Below are 19,880 nucleotides of genomic sequence, written 5' to 3' on the forward strand. Positions count from 1 at the left end.
TTTTATCATATTTTTTCTCCCTATGTGTAAAAATCTTACAATTTCTCTTCAACCCAAAGTTTGAAAAGTGATAAATATCCCATAAGATTTGTTTCTCTTTCTTCGATGTCAATTTCTCCTTCTCCGACCATCGATCGTCCTTCCTCTCCTTTATCTCTCCCTTACCTCTTCAACCATCTTCAATTGAAGATGAAGACGAACGCTCTTCCTCTGAGACAAAGATACATCGTTTTGAGAGACGAAAATAACATATCTTCATCTCAAATGAAGACGACGTATCTTCATCTTAGATGAAAATAATTTTATTTTCATCTCCAATCAAAAACAACCAGAGAGGCAAGGGAGAAATACCGAAGAGAGAGATATGGGAGAAAGGAGGACAATCGATGATTGATGGTCGAAGAAGGAGAAATCAGTATCAAAGGAAGAGGAACAAACTCTAAAAGGGTATTTATCACTTTTCAAACTTTAGATTTAGGAGAAATGTAAGATTTTTAAATATAAGAAAGAAAAATGTGATAAAACTTTTATTTTTTTAAATAAATGACGATTTTACTTTTAACCTTAACTGAGATTTTTAATATAAATTTAATTATAGATGGATGATTACATTTTAAAAAATTAAAGGGTGAAAATTTAAAATTTTACTGTACCTTATATGGGAATAATTGTTTTGGCCATTAAAAAAATAAACTACAATTAGAACATGAGGTGACTAGCTGTCAGTGGAATCAATTTTTAGATAATGGTTCAAAGGTTTCATTAAAAAAAGGGCGAATCACTTTACCACCCAAGGTTCAGCTCAAAAACACTTCTTTAACCCTTGATGGGATAAATCACATTTTATCACCCAAAACCAAACTCCAATAGAAAAAAAATCCTAACATCGTGTTAAGAAATTAAATTAGCATGTCATCCTAAATTAACAAGGATTTTTAAAATATCCTTTTATATATGAATTTTGCAGCAACATCCTATTATTCCCCTTTTTATTTTACTTTCATCCTCTTTTTCTTGGATGGCATGGTCAGCTTGACAATTGCCACCACCTTAGCCAACCAAGCCATCCCATACTCTCAACGTTGGAGCTTCTTCAATGTCAAAATCTCCAAATTGACGACAATGATTGAGTTTTTAGAAATTTCCAAATCAACAATGACAATAAGTCGGTTTATGACTTCTTCACCAACCTCACCATCAACCCTAAGAAGAAACTACATTGAAAAAATCTCCAAATCCTTCATGTTGTAGCTACACATGGAGAACTTCTTGAACATCTTGATTGACATTAAAAGGGTAGACATCTGCTCGTTGCCTTTTCCATCAACCACAAAGACTAAAATGACATGAAAAAACAAATTTGAAAAGGATTGAAGGTGTTATTCCTTGGTGTACTAACATTTGCCTAAATGGAGTAGTGGCTATGGTGCAAAAGGGTGGTGAGATTTCAATCAAAGTGGTAGTTAAGGTTTTAGAAATTTGTAAAACGGTTTAACTGTTATATCTAAACATTAAAAGGAGATTTGTACAAGATTTTTTTTTTAACTCTTAGATAATGAAAATACTATTTTGCCCTTATGACTTTAGTTTTTTTAATCAGAAACTTTGAATGAAAAACTGTGACTTATATCATGAAGGGCTGAAAAAGCTGTTGGACCAAACCTTAGGTGGGCAGAGGCAATTCACTCTTAAAATGTAGGATTAAGAAGAAACGTTTCATAAGAATAATACTTGAAAATTAGACACCAGGCAACTAGGAGACACAAGAATCCGAACCTCACATGGGAATTCGGAAAGCAAATCACTTATATTAGTACCAATAATTATACAACGACAACTAAAGCACCACTTTGCTTGTTTGATTCTCCATGTTAGGGTGTATCCTGTTGCAGTCTAAACGCTTGTGCTTATAAATTATAAGTTTCCCGCTTGATATGAAAATATACGAGGTTGATATGACTTGTAGATTACAAATTTTGATTGCAGTAACTTATCGAATCCCTGCTTCCCTGCAATACAATAATGCTATTTACTTCAGAAAGCGTATAAATACGAATCCATTCCGCTGAAATAGCCACACCTGCTCTCTGACATCTAGGCAACTCACTTTGAACTTCTGAATATATATTGATCTCTTGGTACCACTGCAGTTATTGCTGTTGAACTTCTCTCAGTGTCATTCTGACATTGCTCTGCCTTCTGCCCCTCCATCCAAAACTCTTCGGGTTGCCTCTCAATCTACCACATTGTTATTATTCTTTGTTTAGATCTTATTGCTGCATGTGTGTGTTTTCTGTTTGCTAAGTTAGTTGAGTTGAAGCTTTTAGCTTTCTGGCTTTTCTTCTTTTCTTTTCTCTTTAAGCATACTATAATTTTTATATTTCACACAGGCATTAGCAAACAAACTGAAATGCGAAAAAAAACAAAATTTGTTTATGTGTTGCGTGGTTGATTTACAGAGATTTTGTGTGATACAAGCAGGTTAATTATCAGCAAAATGACAGTTTCTCAGTTGATGGGAGGACCCTCATGTGGTATTACTGGTAAAAGTTTGGAAAGAAGAGCATTTACAAAGATTCGCAAGCCTTTTGCTGGAATAGGAGACGCAAAATCTCATCAGAATTTTCGTTTTGCGGGGACAAACAGAGGGGGTCTTAGCTTCAACAACTTCATTAAGTGTTGTGGCTCAATCAGCAGTCAAGACACTACAGATTTTCTTCGAATCAGTCCTAGTGTTGGGGAAAGATTTGCATCTAACAGTGTAGCAGAACTCAGCAAGGATAAGTTGTAAGATTTCGCTTTTCTTATTCTTTATTCCTTTCTTTCTGAATTTTTATGAATAAGTTGATACTGCATATTATCTGGTAATTCTTCCCTACTGGATGAACAAGACAGTTGAAAATCTGATTGGTTTCCAGTGAGTCAAGGGTGGCGCCAGCTACGGGTCAATCCCCTTCTCAGAATGTCCAAATGGATCTTATAATGCTTTCTTTACCTGCAATTGCTGGACAAGCAATTGAGCCCTTAGCACAACTGATGGAAACAGCTTACATTGGTAAATTGGGTAAGTTGTTCTTTGTTTATGTACTGCCAATTGTTTTAGTAAGGCCTAGGAACTTTATTAATTTGACATCATGGGAGATTATGAGAAAAAATACTTTAAATCGACGGCTTGATGCTATTTCCTACTAATCAAAATTTATGAATTTCTGCTATTGCTGCTTTGTTGCAATGCTCAATAGGCTACATGTTGGAATGCTGAAGAGCTGAAAACATGCAGAACAGTAGTTAGTGTTGCAAGCTTAAATATCCTCTTGTTTTTCCTAAGCTCTTATACTCTTACTGTGAAAAAAAAAGGTGCCTTGGAGTTGGCATCCGCTGGTGTTTCCATATCAATATTCAACATCCTCTCGAAGGTATTCAATATTCCTCTTCTCAATGTTGCAACATCTTTTGTGGCTGAAGACATCGCAAATAATGCAAAGGAGGAGTCTATTTCAGGTGAAACTACTGAAAAAGTCTTCAATTGAACTATTATGCACTTATTAAGTCCTTTGCATATTTAGTACCATTCAGTCAAAACTGCCTCACTTGAAACTTACTTCTAAAGACATGATCTTACTCATATGCAGATAGTAGCTTTATGGAGGCAAAGGACAATGACAGAAAGCTGCTCCCTTCTGTCTCGACTGCCTTAGTTTTAGCATTTGCAATCGGTGTCTCTGAGGCCCTAGCAATGTATTTTGGGTCTGGAGTGTTTCTTAACATCATGGGAATATCATCTGTAAGTTGTGCTTCTCTCATTATTTTACTTGCACTTAATATCATAGCATGGTTCTGTGAGTAGTACTACTACCTCTTGTCCGTCACAGACCCCATTGCCCAGATATGCTGTTTGCCAACTCTTGACTTTCATTATAAGTTCATTCAATTTTTACATGCATCATTTGCCATTTACGATGACCGGGGAAGACTATTTCTTAATCATTTTAATGGACAGGCTTCATCCATGCGTGCTCCAGCGCAAAGATTTCTGTGTCTCAGAGCAATTGGTGCTCCTGCAGTGGTTGTTTATCTAGCCATTCAGGGCATTTTCCGCGGGTTTAAGGATACAAGGACTCCGGTTTTATGTCTAGGCAAGTTTCTGCTTTAGCTCCTCAGACTATTACAAGGAATGATCTTTGCATAAAAAGTAATCAATTTCACCGATACTCCGCAGGATTGGGAAATTTCGCAGCTGTAGTAATGTTCCCCATACTGATGAACTACTGTCAGTTGGGTGTAACCGGTGCAGCCATTTCCACTGTTATATCTCAGTATGTCCTCCCACTGTTAAAATTTTTCTTCTTCTTTCATGATGCTAACTTCAAAATTTTCAGATACATTGTCGCTTTTCTGATGATTTGGTACCTTAACAAGAGGACTGTTTTATTGGTTCCCAACATAAAGAATTTGCACTTTGGTGACTACCTAAAATCTGGTAACTGCCCATCATTTAGCCACTCAAAATCAGCTCACAGTTTGCTCTCCATCATGCTGCAAGTATAAATAAAGAGACTTGTGTTCAGGTGGTTTTCTTCTTGGAAGAACTCTTGCTTGTGTCTTGACTATAACTTTGAGCACATCGATGGCTGCTCGCCAGGGAGCTATAGCAATGGCAGCTCATCAAATATGTCTACAAATCTGGTTATCTGTGTCTCTTCTTGCAGATGCACAAGCAGCATCTAGTCAGGTAAAAAATTCTTGCCATATCATCTTTCTGTCTAGCACATTTCTTTACCAACTGGCGTCCAACCACCATTTGCAGGCTCTCATCGCAAGCTATCTTGCCAAGGGACACTACAACACAGTGAAAGAAATCACGCATTTTTCCTTAAAGGTTACTTCGATTTTACCATGCACAAGTTCCTTTTATTTCTTATAGAAATGGTATCATATTTCTGCATATTTTCTGCAGGCCGGATTGTTCACTGGTGTGTCTCTAGCTCTCATTTTGGGCACTTCTTTTAGTTACATTGCCACATTGTTCACTAATGACCCACAAGTACTTGGAATCATCAGATCCGTCGTAGTAGTATGTATCTGCAAATCGCCATCGAATTTGCTTTTCTTTCAATTTTCCAGACTTCAAAATGTTCATCCTAATAACAAGTTTCATCCAAATTTTCTGTAGTTCCTCTGTGCCTGTGAGCCCATCACTTGCCTGGCTTACATTTTTGATGGCCTTCATTATGGTGTTTCTGATTTTTCATTCATTGCTTTCACCACGGTAAACTATACACCTTTCAGAAAAATTTTGCATTACATTTTCTTTCTGATTTTAGTCCGTCAAATTTACAGAATGTTGAAACATTTCTAAATGCTATACAGATGGTTATTGCTGCAATTTCTTGTGCATTCTTGCTCTATGCTCCTAATTTCATCGGTCTTTCGGGTGTTTGGATCGGTTTAACCCTTTTCATGGGTCTGCGGATAGTTGCAGGATATATGAGGTACTTCTCTAAAAATTACCAGAGTAATTAGTATGAATTTTTTAAGGACCCCTAAGGTTTGATTTCTCACCAAATGCTCCCATGTTTCAACTCGAGCTCGAACAGCTCAGATCAAACATATTATTCAAATTATTCTAACATGTTGAGTATATAATTTGTGTGCTTAATCAGATTATACTCGAAGGATGGTCCCTGGTGGTTCTTACAGAAAGATGTTGTACCAAAACTTGAGGTAGGTGAACATAATAAAATAACAACAATATTCCATAGCAAAAACCAATAAATAAAATAAATTAATGTGTTATTAAATTATTTTAAATTATTAAATAAAATAAAAAATGTGATTAATAATTCTATATATAAATCATATAATTAAGTATTATTTTATCTTTAATTTTTAATTATTAAATCACATAATAATACATTATTATTTATACATAACATTACTTATATTATTTTCTATTATGTTTTATAATTTTTTAAATTAATTTACATTTTCAGGTTGTCATCTGAAAATGGAAGAAGATGATGCTACTACGAGAAACAGCAGCAGCTTTTAGATCATACTTAATTTGCGAGCAAATAATTAAAAGGTTGCTGCTAATCCATGTTTAAACAATTAATTTAATTTTTAATATTAATAAAATTATATATATTTATTTTAAGTATATAAATATATATATATTTAAATATGTTATTATATGATTCCATAATTTTAAATAAAATAATAATAATATTTAATTATATAATAATATATTTAAATATATTTAAAATAAATTAGTTTAATATTATTTTTTATAAATATATAACAACATGGGTATTTATGTGACTTTTGGAAGTCAGCTTTGTAATTAATAAATGATTTGTCCCCTAAGTAGGCTACGGCTTTGTAATTTATAATTGATTTGTCCCCAAAGTGGGCTTCAGTGATAAGGACTCATTTTGTCCGGTTTAAGCACAATAATTGCCCAGAAAGGTGGGTTTAGCAAATTCCATAATTGGATGATTTCAGAATCTCGTGACGCTTCGGACCTCAAAGAATACAAAAAAAAATTAAATTGTTTTAAAATTAGTTTAAATCCGATTTAAATTATGAGTAAAATTGAATTTAATCTTTGATTAAAATTAAATTAGATAAATAATATTAAATTATAAATAAATAGTTTCTCAGATTGATTTAATTGTTATAATATTATATTAATAAAATTAATTAAAATTTTTTAATTATATTATTTAATGTTTAGTTGATTTTGCCAAATTGATAACGTATCAAATTCCAAGATGCCCAGTTTATTATTAAATTCAATTACTTATAATAATCACCATTATTTAGTTAATGATAGGCTAATTAAATGCTAATAAATTAATAATGGATTTGGTATTTAATATTTTTCAAAGTCCCTACCCTCCCTCCCCTACGTATAGAATGACGAAAGATTAAAATCAAAGCCTATGCAATGTCAAGGGTATCCTGAAACTTGCTGATAATCACAAAGCTCTCCCTCTCTTCACCGTCATTGATGTCCAACTCCCGGCTGTCACTCAGCTTCCCCTCCCCAACACCGGCGTCGACAAGAACATGCCCTCAGATTGTTATGGCATTCTTCTCGCCTCTTGTCATTCGTGTGTGGCATTGTATTGTTCAACGACTCAATTTCTTTGACTTGACTTATATGTCTTCTCAACGACTTTATTTATTTAAGATTGTCATAATAATAAATTAAAAAATGTAATATAAAAGAAAATTAAATAAAAGTAAGAAATGATAAAATAAAAAAATGATCAACATAAAATTTTAAAAATTATTTTGATATTTTTAATACATAAAATTAATAATTTTTAAATTTAAAAAATTATTATTATTATTTTATATTCAAATAAATATTTTATATTTTTTAAATTCAAAAAAAGGTTAAATAATGATAATATCATGTCATTATAACCCAAAATGAAAGCTCGTAAATTCATAAAAATGTAACTAATTAAAGTAGAATTTGAAAAATACTAATGTAACAAAAATTTAGATGATCAGGACATTATTCAATCAGTCCAATTTATAGTATCTACACTTATAATATATAAAAATATTTTTTAAAATTTACTTATATAATAGTGAATAATTTTTAAGGCCAAACGACTATTTCCCACCCAAGGTTAGATGATTTCTCAAGTTTCCACCTTTTAATTATGGAAACACCAAATACATACTCATGTTCGGTTAGATTTAACAAATCCCTAACGGTGGTAAATTTAATCTCATTTTTCCCACTAAAAGTTTAAAAACTAACATTTTTTCCCTAAGCTAAGTTTGAAAATATCGCATTTCCCCCCTAGGGTTTATTTCCAAACCCTTTCACTTTCTCTGGCGCCATCACTAGCCGTCTTCCCCTCCCGACGGTTTCTCTTCCACCGACAACCGCCCTAAACTCTTGCACTACTCATCCGATGCAGAGAGAAGTCATCTGGGAAGAGAAATCATCTACCCAGATGAAGATGAAGACGACGACGATCGTAGTTGTCTTCATCGTAGTTGGAAGATGAAGACGAAGATTAAGCCCGATCGTAGTTGGAAGATGAAGATGACGACGACTGGAAAGTTCTTCATCTTCCACGGCTTCTCCGACTCCGATGGGGCGTCCAAATGGGAGAAAAGAGATCGCCAGAAGGAGAGGATACTTCGGGAAGGACAGACTGTTGACAATGGAGCCGGAGATGTCGCCAGAGATTTCAAAAAGAAACCCTAGGGTGAAACTGTGATTTTTTAAAACTTAGGCTGGAAGAAAATTTTAGTTTTTAAAGTTTAGGGGGGCAAAATAGATTTTATTTTAGTTTATTTTTAATATTATAGAGAAAATGATAATTTTACCCTTGTCACCATTAGGGTTTTGTTAAATCTAACTGGTCATGAGTGAGTGTTTGGTGTTTTCATAATTAAGGGATGGAAACTTGAGAAAACACCAAACCTTAAGTGGGGAATAGTCATTTGGCCAATTTTTAAATAATAATTTTGTTAAAAGTTTCAAAGAAAGATCTAGTATTGTGCCCCACAGATGTCAGATAAATCTTAAAATTTCTACAAATATTATCTATTTAAATTATGCAAGTTGAAATATTTTATTTTATTCAGTGTGGAATTTTCAAACTTCCTTGGAATCGCCTATCCACTTATAAGCCTCTCAGTATCAGTGCTACCTTCACCAAGATTGCCCAACTCGGTCCCCTTCTCAGCTTCATCAATGTCCAACTCGGCCCCCCACTCAGCTCCCCCAACCCAACGCCAGCACCAACAACAGCAACGGTTATGGCGTTCTCCCCTTGTGTTTTCAGTCATGGTTCCTTTAATGGCGGCCGTGTTTTTGTACCAACTCGACTCCTTCCAGCCAGCTCACATGCCTGTCGACGGCCTCAGTTATCCGGGGGTGAAAGCACCGAAGCGAAATGATCGTATATTGCAAGGAGCGGAGCTGCTGGGCCTGGGAGTCCTCCCGGGACCCGAAGATATTGTTTATGACTCTCGGTTGAACGTCATCTACACGGGGTGTGAAGATGGGTGGATTAAGCGAGTCACGCTCAACGACTCGGTGGTTGAGAACTGGATCAACACCGGCGGGAGGCCGCTTGGGCTGGCTCTTCGAGATAATGAATTCGTCGTTGCTGACGCTTACAAGGTGACTCATCAGAGTTTATTTTTTTTAAATATAATTTTATCCATAAATAATTATATATTATTATATTAGTAAATATTAATTTATTTTTAATTTTTAATAATCTAATTATATAAACCTATATTATTATTTATATATATAATTATATATATAATATTATCTTTTTTATATTAAAAGTTATGAATATTTGTTTAATTAGTATTTTGAAAGCAAAAGTATGAAAATTAAGGAAGTTGGCACTTGGAAGTTACGGAACAAAATTTGATACTCTGAGGAAGAAAATTTCTTCCATGAGAATGGAGAAAGCAGCATAAGATTCCAATCGAACTAGTTCGAGCTCGAATTTAGGTTTAATTTTAATAATTTAAACTCGGATTAAGAGTAATTTTAATTTATCAAACTCAAGATTAATACTTATGTCGAAGTTTGCTTTATCAATTATTTATTTACTTCTCTCTAATGAATTTTTTTCTTCTCTAACACTCTTTTTATATTTTCAATATTATTGTTCTCTTTTTCTAACATTATTATTAATTAATTTGAATAGATTATTTTAAATTTAAATTGAGCTTAAGGTAATCTTTGTTTGAATTTAACTAAGTAATGTTATATACACAATTTTGTGTATAAATAATAATATATTATTATATAATTTGATAATTTAAAATTAAAAATAAAATAATATATAAATAATAATATATAATTTTATATATAAATAATATAGGATAATTTGAATCCAATCATAAACCATTATTGGAGAGACAGAACAAGTCAACAATTGAAATAAGTGGCTAAAACTAAAAGTCATCACATGCCCAATCATGACCATGTGTGAAAAGGATGTCACATTTTTTAGGTCATGGGAACCTCTTTCAACGTTGTTGAATTATCATAAAGAACTAAGAACTTTATGGTTGTGTGTATCAATCATATGTTTAAATTATTTATTCCTTTCCCTTGTGTTTATAACCGATAAGCCTAGGGTTGAATATAGTACAAGTTTAGTTTGAATTTGATAGACTCTCCTCAAATCAGTTAAAGTTCGATTTGGTTTGAAAAGAGTTGAATTTGAATTTGAATTTAAATTTGATTACAATACCAAATTGAACTCAGTTGTACAATACAAAATCAATCAAAACAACGTTGTTTTGATATATTTAAATTGAGTTTTTTTAGGCTCACAAGTTTGACAAACCAAACACCCTCAAACTTGAAATCAACCTTGCAAAATTGCTTAGTCTCAAGCTTAATCAAATCAAGCTGACATTAGTACTCGAACTACCTTAGCTCAAATCAGCCCTTGGTTGAACCTAATAAGGTTTGATATATATAAAATTATCGTGTAGTAATTATACAGTTATAGATACTTTGATGTGGAAATGTCTGTCTTTATTTTGTAACAGGGGCTGCTGAAGATAAATGCAAACGAAATCGAGCTGCTAACGGATGAGGCTGAGAGCCAAAAGTTCAAGCTGACAGATGCTGTAGAAATTGCAGAAGATGGCATGATATATTTCACAGATGCCTCATATAAATATGACGTATCTGAGGTTAATTGGGACTTTTTGGAGGGTAAGCCTTTCGGTAGATTATTAAGTTTTGATCCCGTAACAAAGAACACTAAGTTGTTGCTTCATCATCTCTACTTTGCCAATGGAGTCACAATTTCCCCGGATCAAACTTTTCTCGTTTTCTGTGAGACCTTCATGTATGTTTCCACCTTACTGCTTTCGTAGTTTCATCAGTTTATCATCTTCAAGCGTCTCAAATGAGCTGCTTCGATTGCAGGAGAAGGTGCAGCAAGTATTATATTAAAGGGAAGGAAGCCGGCCACCTGGAAAAGTTCATCGAGAATTTGCCTGGAATTCCTGATAACATTCACTATGATGGAGAGGGGCTTTACTGGATTGCTTTTGCCTCGGTAAAGAAATCCTGTTCAAGAGATTGAGCTGTTAAATGAGTATCTATTACCAGTGTTTTGAGTTGCTGACAGTTTTCCGGACTCATGCAGGAATTCACAAGACAGTTGGATCTAATGTTTCGATATCCATTCATCCGAAAGTTTGCAGGAATTCTTTATAAATACATGGGATTGACACGTCTCATGAAAAATGCTGGGGTTATGGCGGTTGATCTGGAAGGAAAACCAGTTGCTCACTATCAGGATCCTGGATTACCGATGATTTCCAGTGGGATCAAGATTGGAGATAATCTGTACTGCGGTTCTTTATTCAATTCCTACATTCTGCGACTTGACTTGAATAAACACCCTGCAGTGGAAACCATGTGACCGAGGCGAATACAAGGTACATATTGAAATTCAATAAGGCTCCGTGATTTCTAAAGAATAGAATAATTTGATGTAAAGTAAAATTTATTTCAAACAGACATGTTGTTTCCATGTTTTAGCGTCAAGAAAGGCTGCCCAGAGCCTTTGCTTTTTCTCAGATTATAAACTCCTGCACTTTTCCGGTTGAAGCTCTTGGCAGATCTTCAAAAGTGACTGTTCGGGGAGCCCACTTTATTATGTGTATTCACTTTTAGTATACAATTTATGTATGCGGATAATGTGTTATTATGTTATTAAGTATTATTTTATCTTTAATTTAAAATCTCTTAATCATATGATAGTATATTATTTATGTACATAAATTGCATTAGTATTTTTAAAAGCAAAAGTATGAAAATTATAATGGAAGTTATCGAAACAAAATTTGATACTCAAAGGGAGAAAATTCTTCCATGAGAATGGAGAAAGCAACATAAGATTCTAGCGGAACTAGTTTGGGCACGAATTTAGGTTTAGTTTTAACAATTCAAACTCAAACTGAAGTAATTTTAGTCCATCAAACTTAAGATTAATACCTGTGTCAAAGCTTGTTTTATCGATGATTCTTTTACTTCTTTATCAAAGATTTTTTTCTTCTTGGACACTCTTTTCATTTTTTCAATGTTATTGTTCGCTTTTTTTGACATTATTATTAATTAATTTAAATCAATTGTTTTGAATTCGAAAGATAAGTTTTGCTTGAACTTAACTAAATGAGCAGTGTTATATATGCAAATAATATATATATGTTTGTATAAAAACAATAACATATTATTATGAGATTAGATAGATTAAAATTAGAGATAAAATAATATATAATTTTATGTATAAATAATAATATATTATCAAATTATAATTTGAACCGAACCATAAACTATTATCGGCTAGACAGAATAAGTCAAAAATTAAAATGAATGGCTAAAACTAAAAGTCATCACATGCCTTGATCATGACCATGTGTGAAAAGGATGTCACATTTTTGACGTAATGGTAACCTCTTCAACATTGTTTAATTATCATTTTCACTTTTTAAGGTATCAAAAGAACTAAGGCCTTATAATTGTGTGCATCAATCATATGCTTAAATTATCTATTCCTTTCCCTTGTGTTTGTACCCATTAAGCCGAGGGCCGGATACAGGACAAGCTTAGCTTGAATCTGATAAACTCTCTTCAAACCAATTAAAAGTTCGATTTGGTTTGAGAATAGTCGAATTCCGGTTTGAGGCTAGTCGAATTTGAATTTGATTACAGTATCAAATTGAGCTCGGTTGTACAATCCAAAATTAGTCAAAACAACATCGTTTTGATTTATATATTCGAATTAAGTTCTCTCAAATTCACGAATTTAACAAATTAAACACCTCAAATTCGAGTTCAAACTCAAACTCAATAGTATAAAATCTCTTAAGCTCAAGCTCAATCAAATCAAGCTTGACATTAAAACTTGAACCAGCTCAGGTTAGATCTGAACATGATTGAACCTAGTAGGGCTTGATATGTATAAAATTATCTTATGGTTTGATGTGAAAATGTTTGCCTCTATTTCGTAACAGGGGCTGCTTAAGATAAACGGAAACGAGATTGAGCTCCTGACGGATGAGGCCGAGGGCCAGAAGTTCAAGCTGACAGATGCAGTAGAATTGCAGAAGATGGCACGCTATATTTCACAGATGCTTCATATAAATATGAAATATATGACGTTAATTGGGACTTCTTCGAGGGTAAGCCTTTCAGTAGATTATCGAGTTTTGAACCTGTAACAATGAACACCAAAGTTTTGCTTCACCATCTCTACTTTGCCAATGGAGTCACAATTTCCCCAGATCAAACTTTTCTAGTTTTCTGTGGGACCACCACGTATGTTTCCCACTTACAGCTTTCGTCTATGTAGCACGGAAACGGAAACGGAAACGGAAAAAGGTGAAAACGCGGAAATGAAAACGTGAAAACGTATTTTTTTAAAAATATAAGAAACAGAAACGTTTCCTATATTTAAGAAAAAAACAACAATACACACTAATCTATATGATATGTCTAGGAAAAGACGAGTAATACATCAAAAAGTAGAGAGGAGACAAATTCAATATGAGATTTAAAGACATTTTCGGTTTGAAAATATAAAAGATATGTGTTTAATCGATTTCACGATTTTTCTTCTAAAATAAACGTGTTTGAAAATTTTTCAAAAATTTTGAAATGACCCGAAACGTTTCCTACAAGTTTCGGGGAGTTTCGGAAACGGAAACGTTTCCGAAACGTGGAAATGCATCCTATTGTAACTTTCCGTGCTACTTAGGCTTTCATAGTTTCATCAGTTTATCATCTTCAAGCTTCTCAAATGAGCTGCTTCAGTTACAGGCGAAGGTGCAGCAAGCATTATATTAAAGGGGAGAAATCAGGCCGCCTGGAAAAGTTAATCGATAATTTGCCTGGAATTACTGATAACATTCACTATGATGGAGAGGGCCTTTACTGGATTGCTTTTGCCTCAGTAAAGAAATCCTGTTCAAAGGGATTCAGCTGGCAAATGAGTATATTTTACCAGTATTTTTAGTTGCTGACAGTTCTCTGGAAATATGCAGGAATATACAAGTCAATTTGATCTAATGTTTCAACATCCATTCATCCAAAAGTTTGCAGGAATTGTTTATAAATACATGGGATTGCTGCGTTTCACCAAAAATGCTGGGGTTATGGTGGTTGATCAGGGAGGAAAACCAGTTGCTCACTATCAGGATCCTGGAATACTGATGTTTTCCAGTGGGATCAAGATTGGAGATCATCGGTACTGTGGTTCGATAGTCAATTCCTACATTCTGCAACTTGACTTGAATAAACGTCCTGCACGGGAAACCAAATGAGCAAGGTGAATACAAGGTACATATTGAAATTCAATAAGGCTCCGTGATTTCTGAAGAATAGAATAATTTGATGTAAAGTACAATGTATTCCAGACAGACATGTTGTTTCCATGTTTTAGTGTCAAGAAAGGCTACCCAGAGCCTTTGCTTTTTCTCTCAGTATAAACTTCTGCACTTTTCCGGTTGAAGTTCTTGGCAGATCTTCAAAAATGACTGTTCGGGGAGCCATATAATGTGGCAAGTGATCCCAGCAGAACTTGATTATTTCTTCAGCTTCAGCATTGAATCCCTCTTTTAACTTTACAAATGCACAAGGTGTTTGTCCCCAGTGATTATCTGGCCGAGCCACAACTGCAGCCTCAAGAACGGCTGGATGACTAAACAAAATTGTTTCTACCTCAACTGTGCTTATATTCTCTCCACCAGAAATTACAATATCTTTCAACCGATCCTTTATTTCAATATATCCATCAGGATGCTTCACGGCAAGATCCCCACTTCGAAACCAGCTGCCTCTAAAAGCTTCCTCTGTTGCTTTCAAGTCTTTAAGGTATCCACTCATTACGGTGTTTCCTCTAAACATGATTTCACCCATTGTTTTACCATCAGCGGGGACACTTTCAAGGGAGACCGAATCTCTTACATCAACGTCCTCCAAACCGAGATGCTGCACTCCTTGTCGGGCTTTGATCCTTGATTGCTCGTCTAGAGACAGGCAATTCCATTCGGGTTGCCATGCACAGTAAACTCCGGGACCATAAGTTTCTGTGAGGCCATACAAGTGAGTTACACTAAAACCCAACTCTTCCATCTTCGAAAGGATTTGCGGAGGTGGAGGTGAACCGCCAGTTGCAATTTCCACCTTGTGAGGGAGGGGTGTCCGGTCACTCTCAGGTGAATTCACAATCATGTTAAGAACAGTTGGTGCTCCTCCCATGTGTGTCACATTATGCAAAGCTATACTCTCAAATATGCTCTTTGGAGCTACTCTTCTGAGGCATATGTTAGTGCCACCCTGAGCTGCCACTCCCCAAGGGAGGCACCACCCATTGCAGTGAAACATAGGCACAGTCCATAGATAAACAGGCATCACACCCATCCCATGAAGAAAAACCGTCGCAAGGGCGTTGAGATAGGCTCCCCTGTGACTATAAACAACCCCTTTAGGTTGTGAAGTTGTTCCAGAAGTATAATTTACACTAATAGGATCCCATTCATTACACGGTCGTCTAACTTCAAATCCTCTATCTCCTGTTTCAAGGAGACTCTCATACTCATAAGCATCTGCAGTTGAGTTTGTCTGAGACAACATATCAGCTTCTGCAACTATGACTAATATGGGCGGTTTCGCTTGCGCCTTAACAAGAAGATCAAGTGCTCCATGAGCAATCGGAAGTAACTGGTAGTCTACAAATATAATCTTTGCATCGGAATGTCTAAGTAAGACGGACACCATAGTTGAATTGTGGCGTGAATTAAGCGTGCACAGAACCGCCCCAGCCATTGGAGCTGCAAAATGCAGCTCATACATTGCAGGAACATTAGGTGCAAGGATGGCAACCTGTATGCTAACATTGTTAACATTTTGCAAACATGAGGATATAATAGACTGTCTAAATTCAACCCAGAACTGATTCTGGTTCTGATTTACTGCAAATATGACATTTTAAAAAAAAGACTCAAGCTCAAGATCCACCCACAAATCTTCATAATCAGTTCTGAAGAAGACCATGAATCTACCATCAACAACTACATCTATTTATTTATTAATTTTACCAGTTTCCACACGCTTAGACTTCTTCAGGAACTTGAAAGAAATTCCAAAAAGAAATTACCAAGAAAAGAAAAACTGGTAAATGATGAGACCATACTTCATAAAGTACAATAAGTGTTGATGAAATTTACTTACAACATCTCCACGAGAAATTCCTAACTGGGTCAGAGCAGAGGCAAGTTTGAGGCAACGTCGATGGGTTTGACTCCATGTGAACTTCAAAGAACCATACACAAGAGAAATTCTATCTCTGTAAACCTTTGCTGATCTCTCCAAAAAGGTTATCGGAGTCAAAGGAGCAAAATTTGCTGAGCAACGAACCAAACCCTCCATTGATTTCCATGATTCTGGTTGTAAGTCACCCCCAAACCGAGAGAATCCACGGCAGTTTTGAGCTATGTAAGATCGATTAAAACGAGGAATGAAGCGAGCCCATGAATTCCAGAAAAAATTGTTCATGCTAGTTAAGCGAAGGTTCCCAAGAAAAAAAAATTGCCGTGCCGAAGGAGTTTGATGTCTCTTCTTCAATGGAAAAAAAATGTACTGCAGACCAAAGTTTTGATAGTGAGAAGTGGAAGGTGTTAATGGTAGCCTCTCTGTCCTGATATGGATAAGCTAATGACATTGACACCACCAGCAATGCATGGGACGAAAATGTCACTTTCTGATACAAGAAAGCGCAAACTGTTTGAAGGACTAAACAATATCAGTTGCGGGAATAAGTTAATGGCCACCCAAATTATGTCGCAATCAAATTGTCATCATTTAACTTTAAAAATTTTTGAACACCCATTTGCAAAAGATTAAATTTATTAATTTTTAAAAATAAATTATCATTTTATCTATAATATTAAAAATAAATTAAAATTTAATTTTTTTTCCTCTCTTAAATCTTAAAAACTAAAAATTTTTTCTTTAAACTAAATTTTAAAAAATAACATTTTCCCTAAAAATTTAGTTTTCAATCTTCGACATCATCATTGGTAATGAAGAGTCTCTGATACATCACCATCTCTAGCAATCTTTTTCCCCTTCTCTAGAACCCTGATTGATGAAGATCTTATCTGAAAAGAGTCAAAGACTTTTTGTCATAGGTGATGATGTCAGAGATTGAAAATTAAGCTCTAAGAGAGGAAATGTTATTTTTAAAACTTGATATAAAAGAAAAAACTTTTAATTTTTAGAATTTTACGAAGATGAAAAGAGATTAAATTTTAAAAGGTTAAGATTTCATTAATTTTAATTATTTATAAATGAATATTTAAGATTTTCAAAATTAAAAGTAAAAATTTATAAAAATATCATACTTAGGGTGGGAACAAGTCCTTTGGCCTAAGTGAATAAACAAAGTTTAATTCATTAAAAAAATCATTTATTTCCGATAATCGTGGATTTAAAGTTGATGATTTGTCAGCAAATTATCTTGTTACCAGCTTAATTGATCATCATATTAACCAAGTAGACCAAAAGACTTACCTCACTAAAAGTTTAGTTTATTGATCAAGTTTGGCATGTAAATTTTTTTAAAATCTACATACTTATTCGTGAGATCTTTTAGTTTAGTTGTAAAGGTTAAAAGACTTATCTCCACCCAAGATATAGTATAATTTTAAACTTACATCTATTAATTTTTAAAAATTCAAAGTCCTATTTATGAGTTAATTTTTATTAAAATTTTTAATTTGGATTAAAAATAAAATCAATATTTTAATAATAAAATTAAAATATATATATATAATTTATTATATTTTTCTCTTAGATTTTAAAACTAATAATTTTACTCATATATAAAGTTTTCTAGTTTTGAAAAGTCAAATTTCTTCCCCCGTTAAAACCTAAGGTTTTTTTTCCTTCACTTTTCTAGTCACTATCTCTCGTCATCGATTACTTCCTTTTTTAACCTTAAATCATCGTCGTTTTTTCCTCAACCATCTCTTCATCTGGATTAGACAAATCTAGACGATTCGCCTAAATGATGAAGGCATTGTTGAGACGAATAGTTTCATCTCATTGTCAAGACGAATCGTCTAGATTCAACTAATCCAAACGAATATAAATAAAGATCTAGTAGTTAGAGTTTTGTCTACGACTTAGTGTTGAAAAGGGAGAGAGGTGAAAAAAAAACCCTAAGTTTAGAGGGGTTGAGGAATATGATTTTTCAAAACTAGAAAACTCTAGCAAGAGTGAAATTGTTAATTTTTAAAACTTAAGAGAAAAATATAATAAATTTTATATATATGATTGTTAAAATGACGATTTTACTTTTAACATTAACTGAAAATTTTAACATAAATTAGTTTATAGGTGAGATTTTAAGTTTTTAAAAGTTAACGGTATGAGTTTGAAATTACACTATACCTTGGGCGGGAAATTTTTTTGGCCAATTGTAAATTACTAATTTACCTTTTTAATCATATATGTATACAATATACATACATATGATAAACCAAAATTTAATGAAAGAGTGCATTATTTAGAAAACTAACTTTTTCCCCCTTGTCCTAAGATTTCATATTATTCATATTTTTTCTCATACAACTGGCTCCAAAAGTTGTGAAATGTTACACTTTCTCCCCTATCTTCCATGATTTTCACAACCAACTCTAACAAACTTCTCCCTTGATCTTCGGCTGGCAAAGAAAACCAAGGAACAAATCTTGCCGACTAAGGAAATTGACATTATTGACAAAAAACTAAAGAACTAAGTTGACAAAAATAGAGCAACTAAACTCAACATTCTTATGTGCAAATTAGAAAAATAATGGTAAGAACAAGATACGACATAAGGAGGAAGCCAAGCTAACATGATGAGCATCTGCAAGTGTCATGATTGAAGGAGAGCATTGATGATGTTGTGAAAACAAGGATAGCTCACTTGTTTCAATAAAAAAAACTATAATAATCGTGTCAAAAATATCACCAAGGAGGGAGAGGGTGTTTGGCAAAGTAAAATAGTTGATAACACGTCAAAGTGAATCGCTAAGAATAATAGTTACCATAAATAGAGAATTTAGTTGTGATGAGTATAACTATAATATTATGAAAGATAAAAGGGCAATTGTGATGAGTAAAAAAATAAAACTCTAACAAGGGAAAAAAATAAATTTTCAAAATTAAGCTGGGATAATACTAGTTTTAAAAACTAAAATAAGAAAAAAAAAAATTTATGTTTTATAATATTACTGGTTAAATGATACTCATATAACTAAACCATTTATATAAGTATTTTGGCCTACTAATAATCATTCAACATAAATGTGTTGAAAATGGTCTGTTCAAACACTTTGATTGAGACTTAATGACTATCTCAATCTGGTATCAAAACAATCTCATATTTTATATATAATTAATAAATAGGCAAAATGGTTCACACTCGTTAGGAGCTTTGAACCAAGATAGAAACTCATCTAAAGTCATTCACTCTCAAGCATTACATGACATAAGAAGTATCATTAGGTCTAATTGCCCAAGTGAAAACATTAATGTGAGGATTTTGTGTACAGGACTATATGTTGATACCTTTTTTGGCCAAACTAAGTAAATCCAATCCTGACCCTAAAACTGGATCAAGACTATTGCAAATTTGAACCGTGGAGACCAAATGACTTCTTGGGCTAACAGTCATTTAGGCGAGACTCACCATTTGACTAAAGATGCAAATAGCATCGTTTCATGAGTTCATGAGATTAGTAAGATGTTGCTGATTTGGAAGATAGGGGAGAGGGAATGCAATTGCTTTTGCATAGTTTGAATTTCG

The 19,880-nt window shown here is 33.8% G+C and overlaps 3 protein-coding genes and 1 pseudogene across 7 annotated transcripts; 3 read left to right on the forward strand and 1 right to left on the reverse strand.

Annotated features, from left to right (window-relative positions):
• Nucleotides 1–1,943: 1,943 nt before the first annotated feature.
• On the forward strand, nt 1,944–6,144 carry LOC123199593 (protein DETOXIFICATION 45, chloroplastic-like). Its single transcript, XM_044614623.1, has 15 exons — nt 1,944–2,225; nt 2,482–2,787; nt 2,919–3,064; nt 3,358–3,501; nt 3,633–3,784; nt 4,001–4,136; nt 4,220–4,316; nt 4,380–4,480; nt 4,569–4,732; nt 4,808–4,879; nt 4,958–5,074; nt 5,174–5,269; nt 5,371–5,492; nt 5,664–5,724; nt 5,994–6,144. The coding sequence occupies exons 2-15, from the start codon at nt 2,498–2,500 to the stop codon at nt 6,003–6,005; spliced, it is 1,710 nt and encodes a 569-aa protein (XP_044470558.1). The 5' UTR covers nt 1,944–2,225; nt 2,482–2,497; the 3' UTR covers nt 6,006–6,144.
• A 2,469-nt stretch (nt 6,145–8,613) lies between these two features.
• LOC123198874 (protein STRICTOSIDINE SYNTHASE-LIKE 7-like) lies at nt 8,614–11,759 on the forward strand. 2 transcript variants are annotated; one of them, XM_044613673.1, is made up of 5 exons: nt 8,614–9,160; nt 10,561–10,865; nt 10,946–11,078; nt 11,169–11,463; nt 11,545–11,759. In XM_044613673.1, the coding sequence occupies exons 1-4, from the start codon at nt 8,729–8,731 to the stop codon at nt 11,445–11,447; spliced, it is 1,149 nt and encodes a 382-aa protein (XP_044469608.1). In that variant the 5' UTR covers nt 8,614–8,728; the 3' UTR covers nt 11,448–11,463; nt 11,545–11,759. The 2 variants fall into 2 exon arrangements, with proteins under 2 accessions (XP_044469608.1, XP_044469609.1); XM_044613674.1 differs by having other exon boundaries at nt 11,567–11,759.
• Nucleotides 11,760–12,441: 682 nt separating this feature from the next.
• Nucleotides 12,442–14,349, forward strand: LOC123199535 (annotated as a pseudogene).
• LOC123199810 (isovalerate--CoA ligase AAE2-like) lies at nt 14,066–16,710 on the reverse strand. 4 transcript variants are annotated; one of them, XM_044614876.1, is made up of 3 exons: nt 16,259–16,710; nt 14,450–15,910; nt 14,066–14,323 (listed from the first exon to the last, which is right to left on the reverse strand). In XM_044614876.1, exons 1-2 carry the CDS (start codon nt 16,580–16,582, stop codon nt 14,471–14,473), a joined length of 1,764 nt encoding a protein of 587 aa, XP_044470811.1. In that variant the 5' UTR covers nt 16,583–16,710; the 3' UTR covers nt 14,066–14,323; nt 14,450–14,470. The 4 variants fall into 4 exon arrangements, with proteins under 4 accessions (XP_044470811.1, XP_044470809.1, XP_044470812.1 ...); XM_044614874.1 differs by having other exon boundaries at nt 14,066–14,329; nt 14,449–15,910; XM_044614877.1 differs by having other exon boundaries at nt 14,066–14,329; nt 14,431–15,910.
• Nucleotides 16,711–19,880: the final 3,170 nt, after the last annotated feature.

This window comes from Mangifera indica, chromosome 16 (genome assembly GCF_011075055.1).
Source record: "Mangifera indica cultivar Alphonso chromosome 16, CATAS_Mindica_2.1, whole genome shotgun sequence".
In the NCBI taxonomy this organism is placed as follows: Eukaryota; Viridiplantae; Streptophyta; class Magnoliopsida; order Sapindales; family Anacardiaceae; genus Mangifera; species Mangifera indica.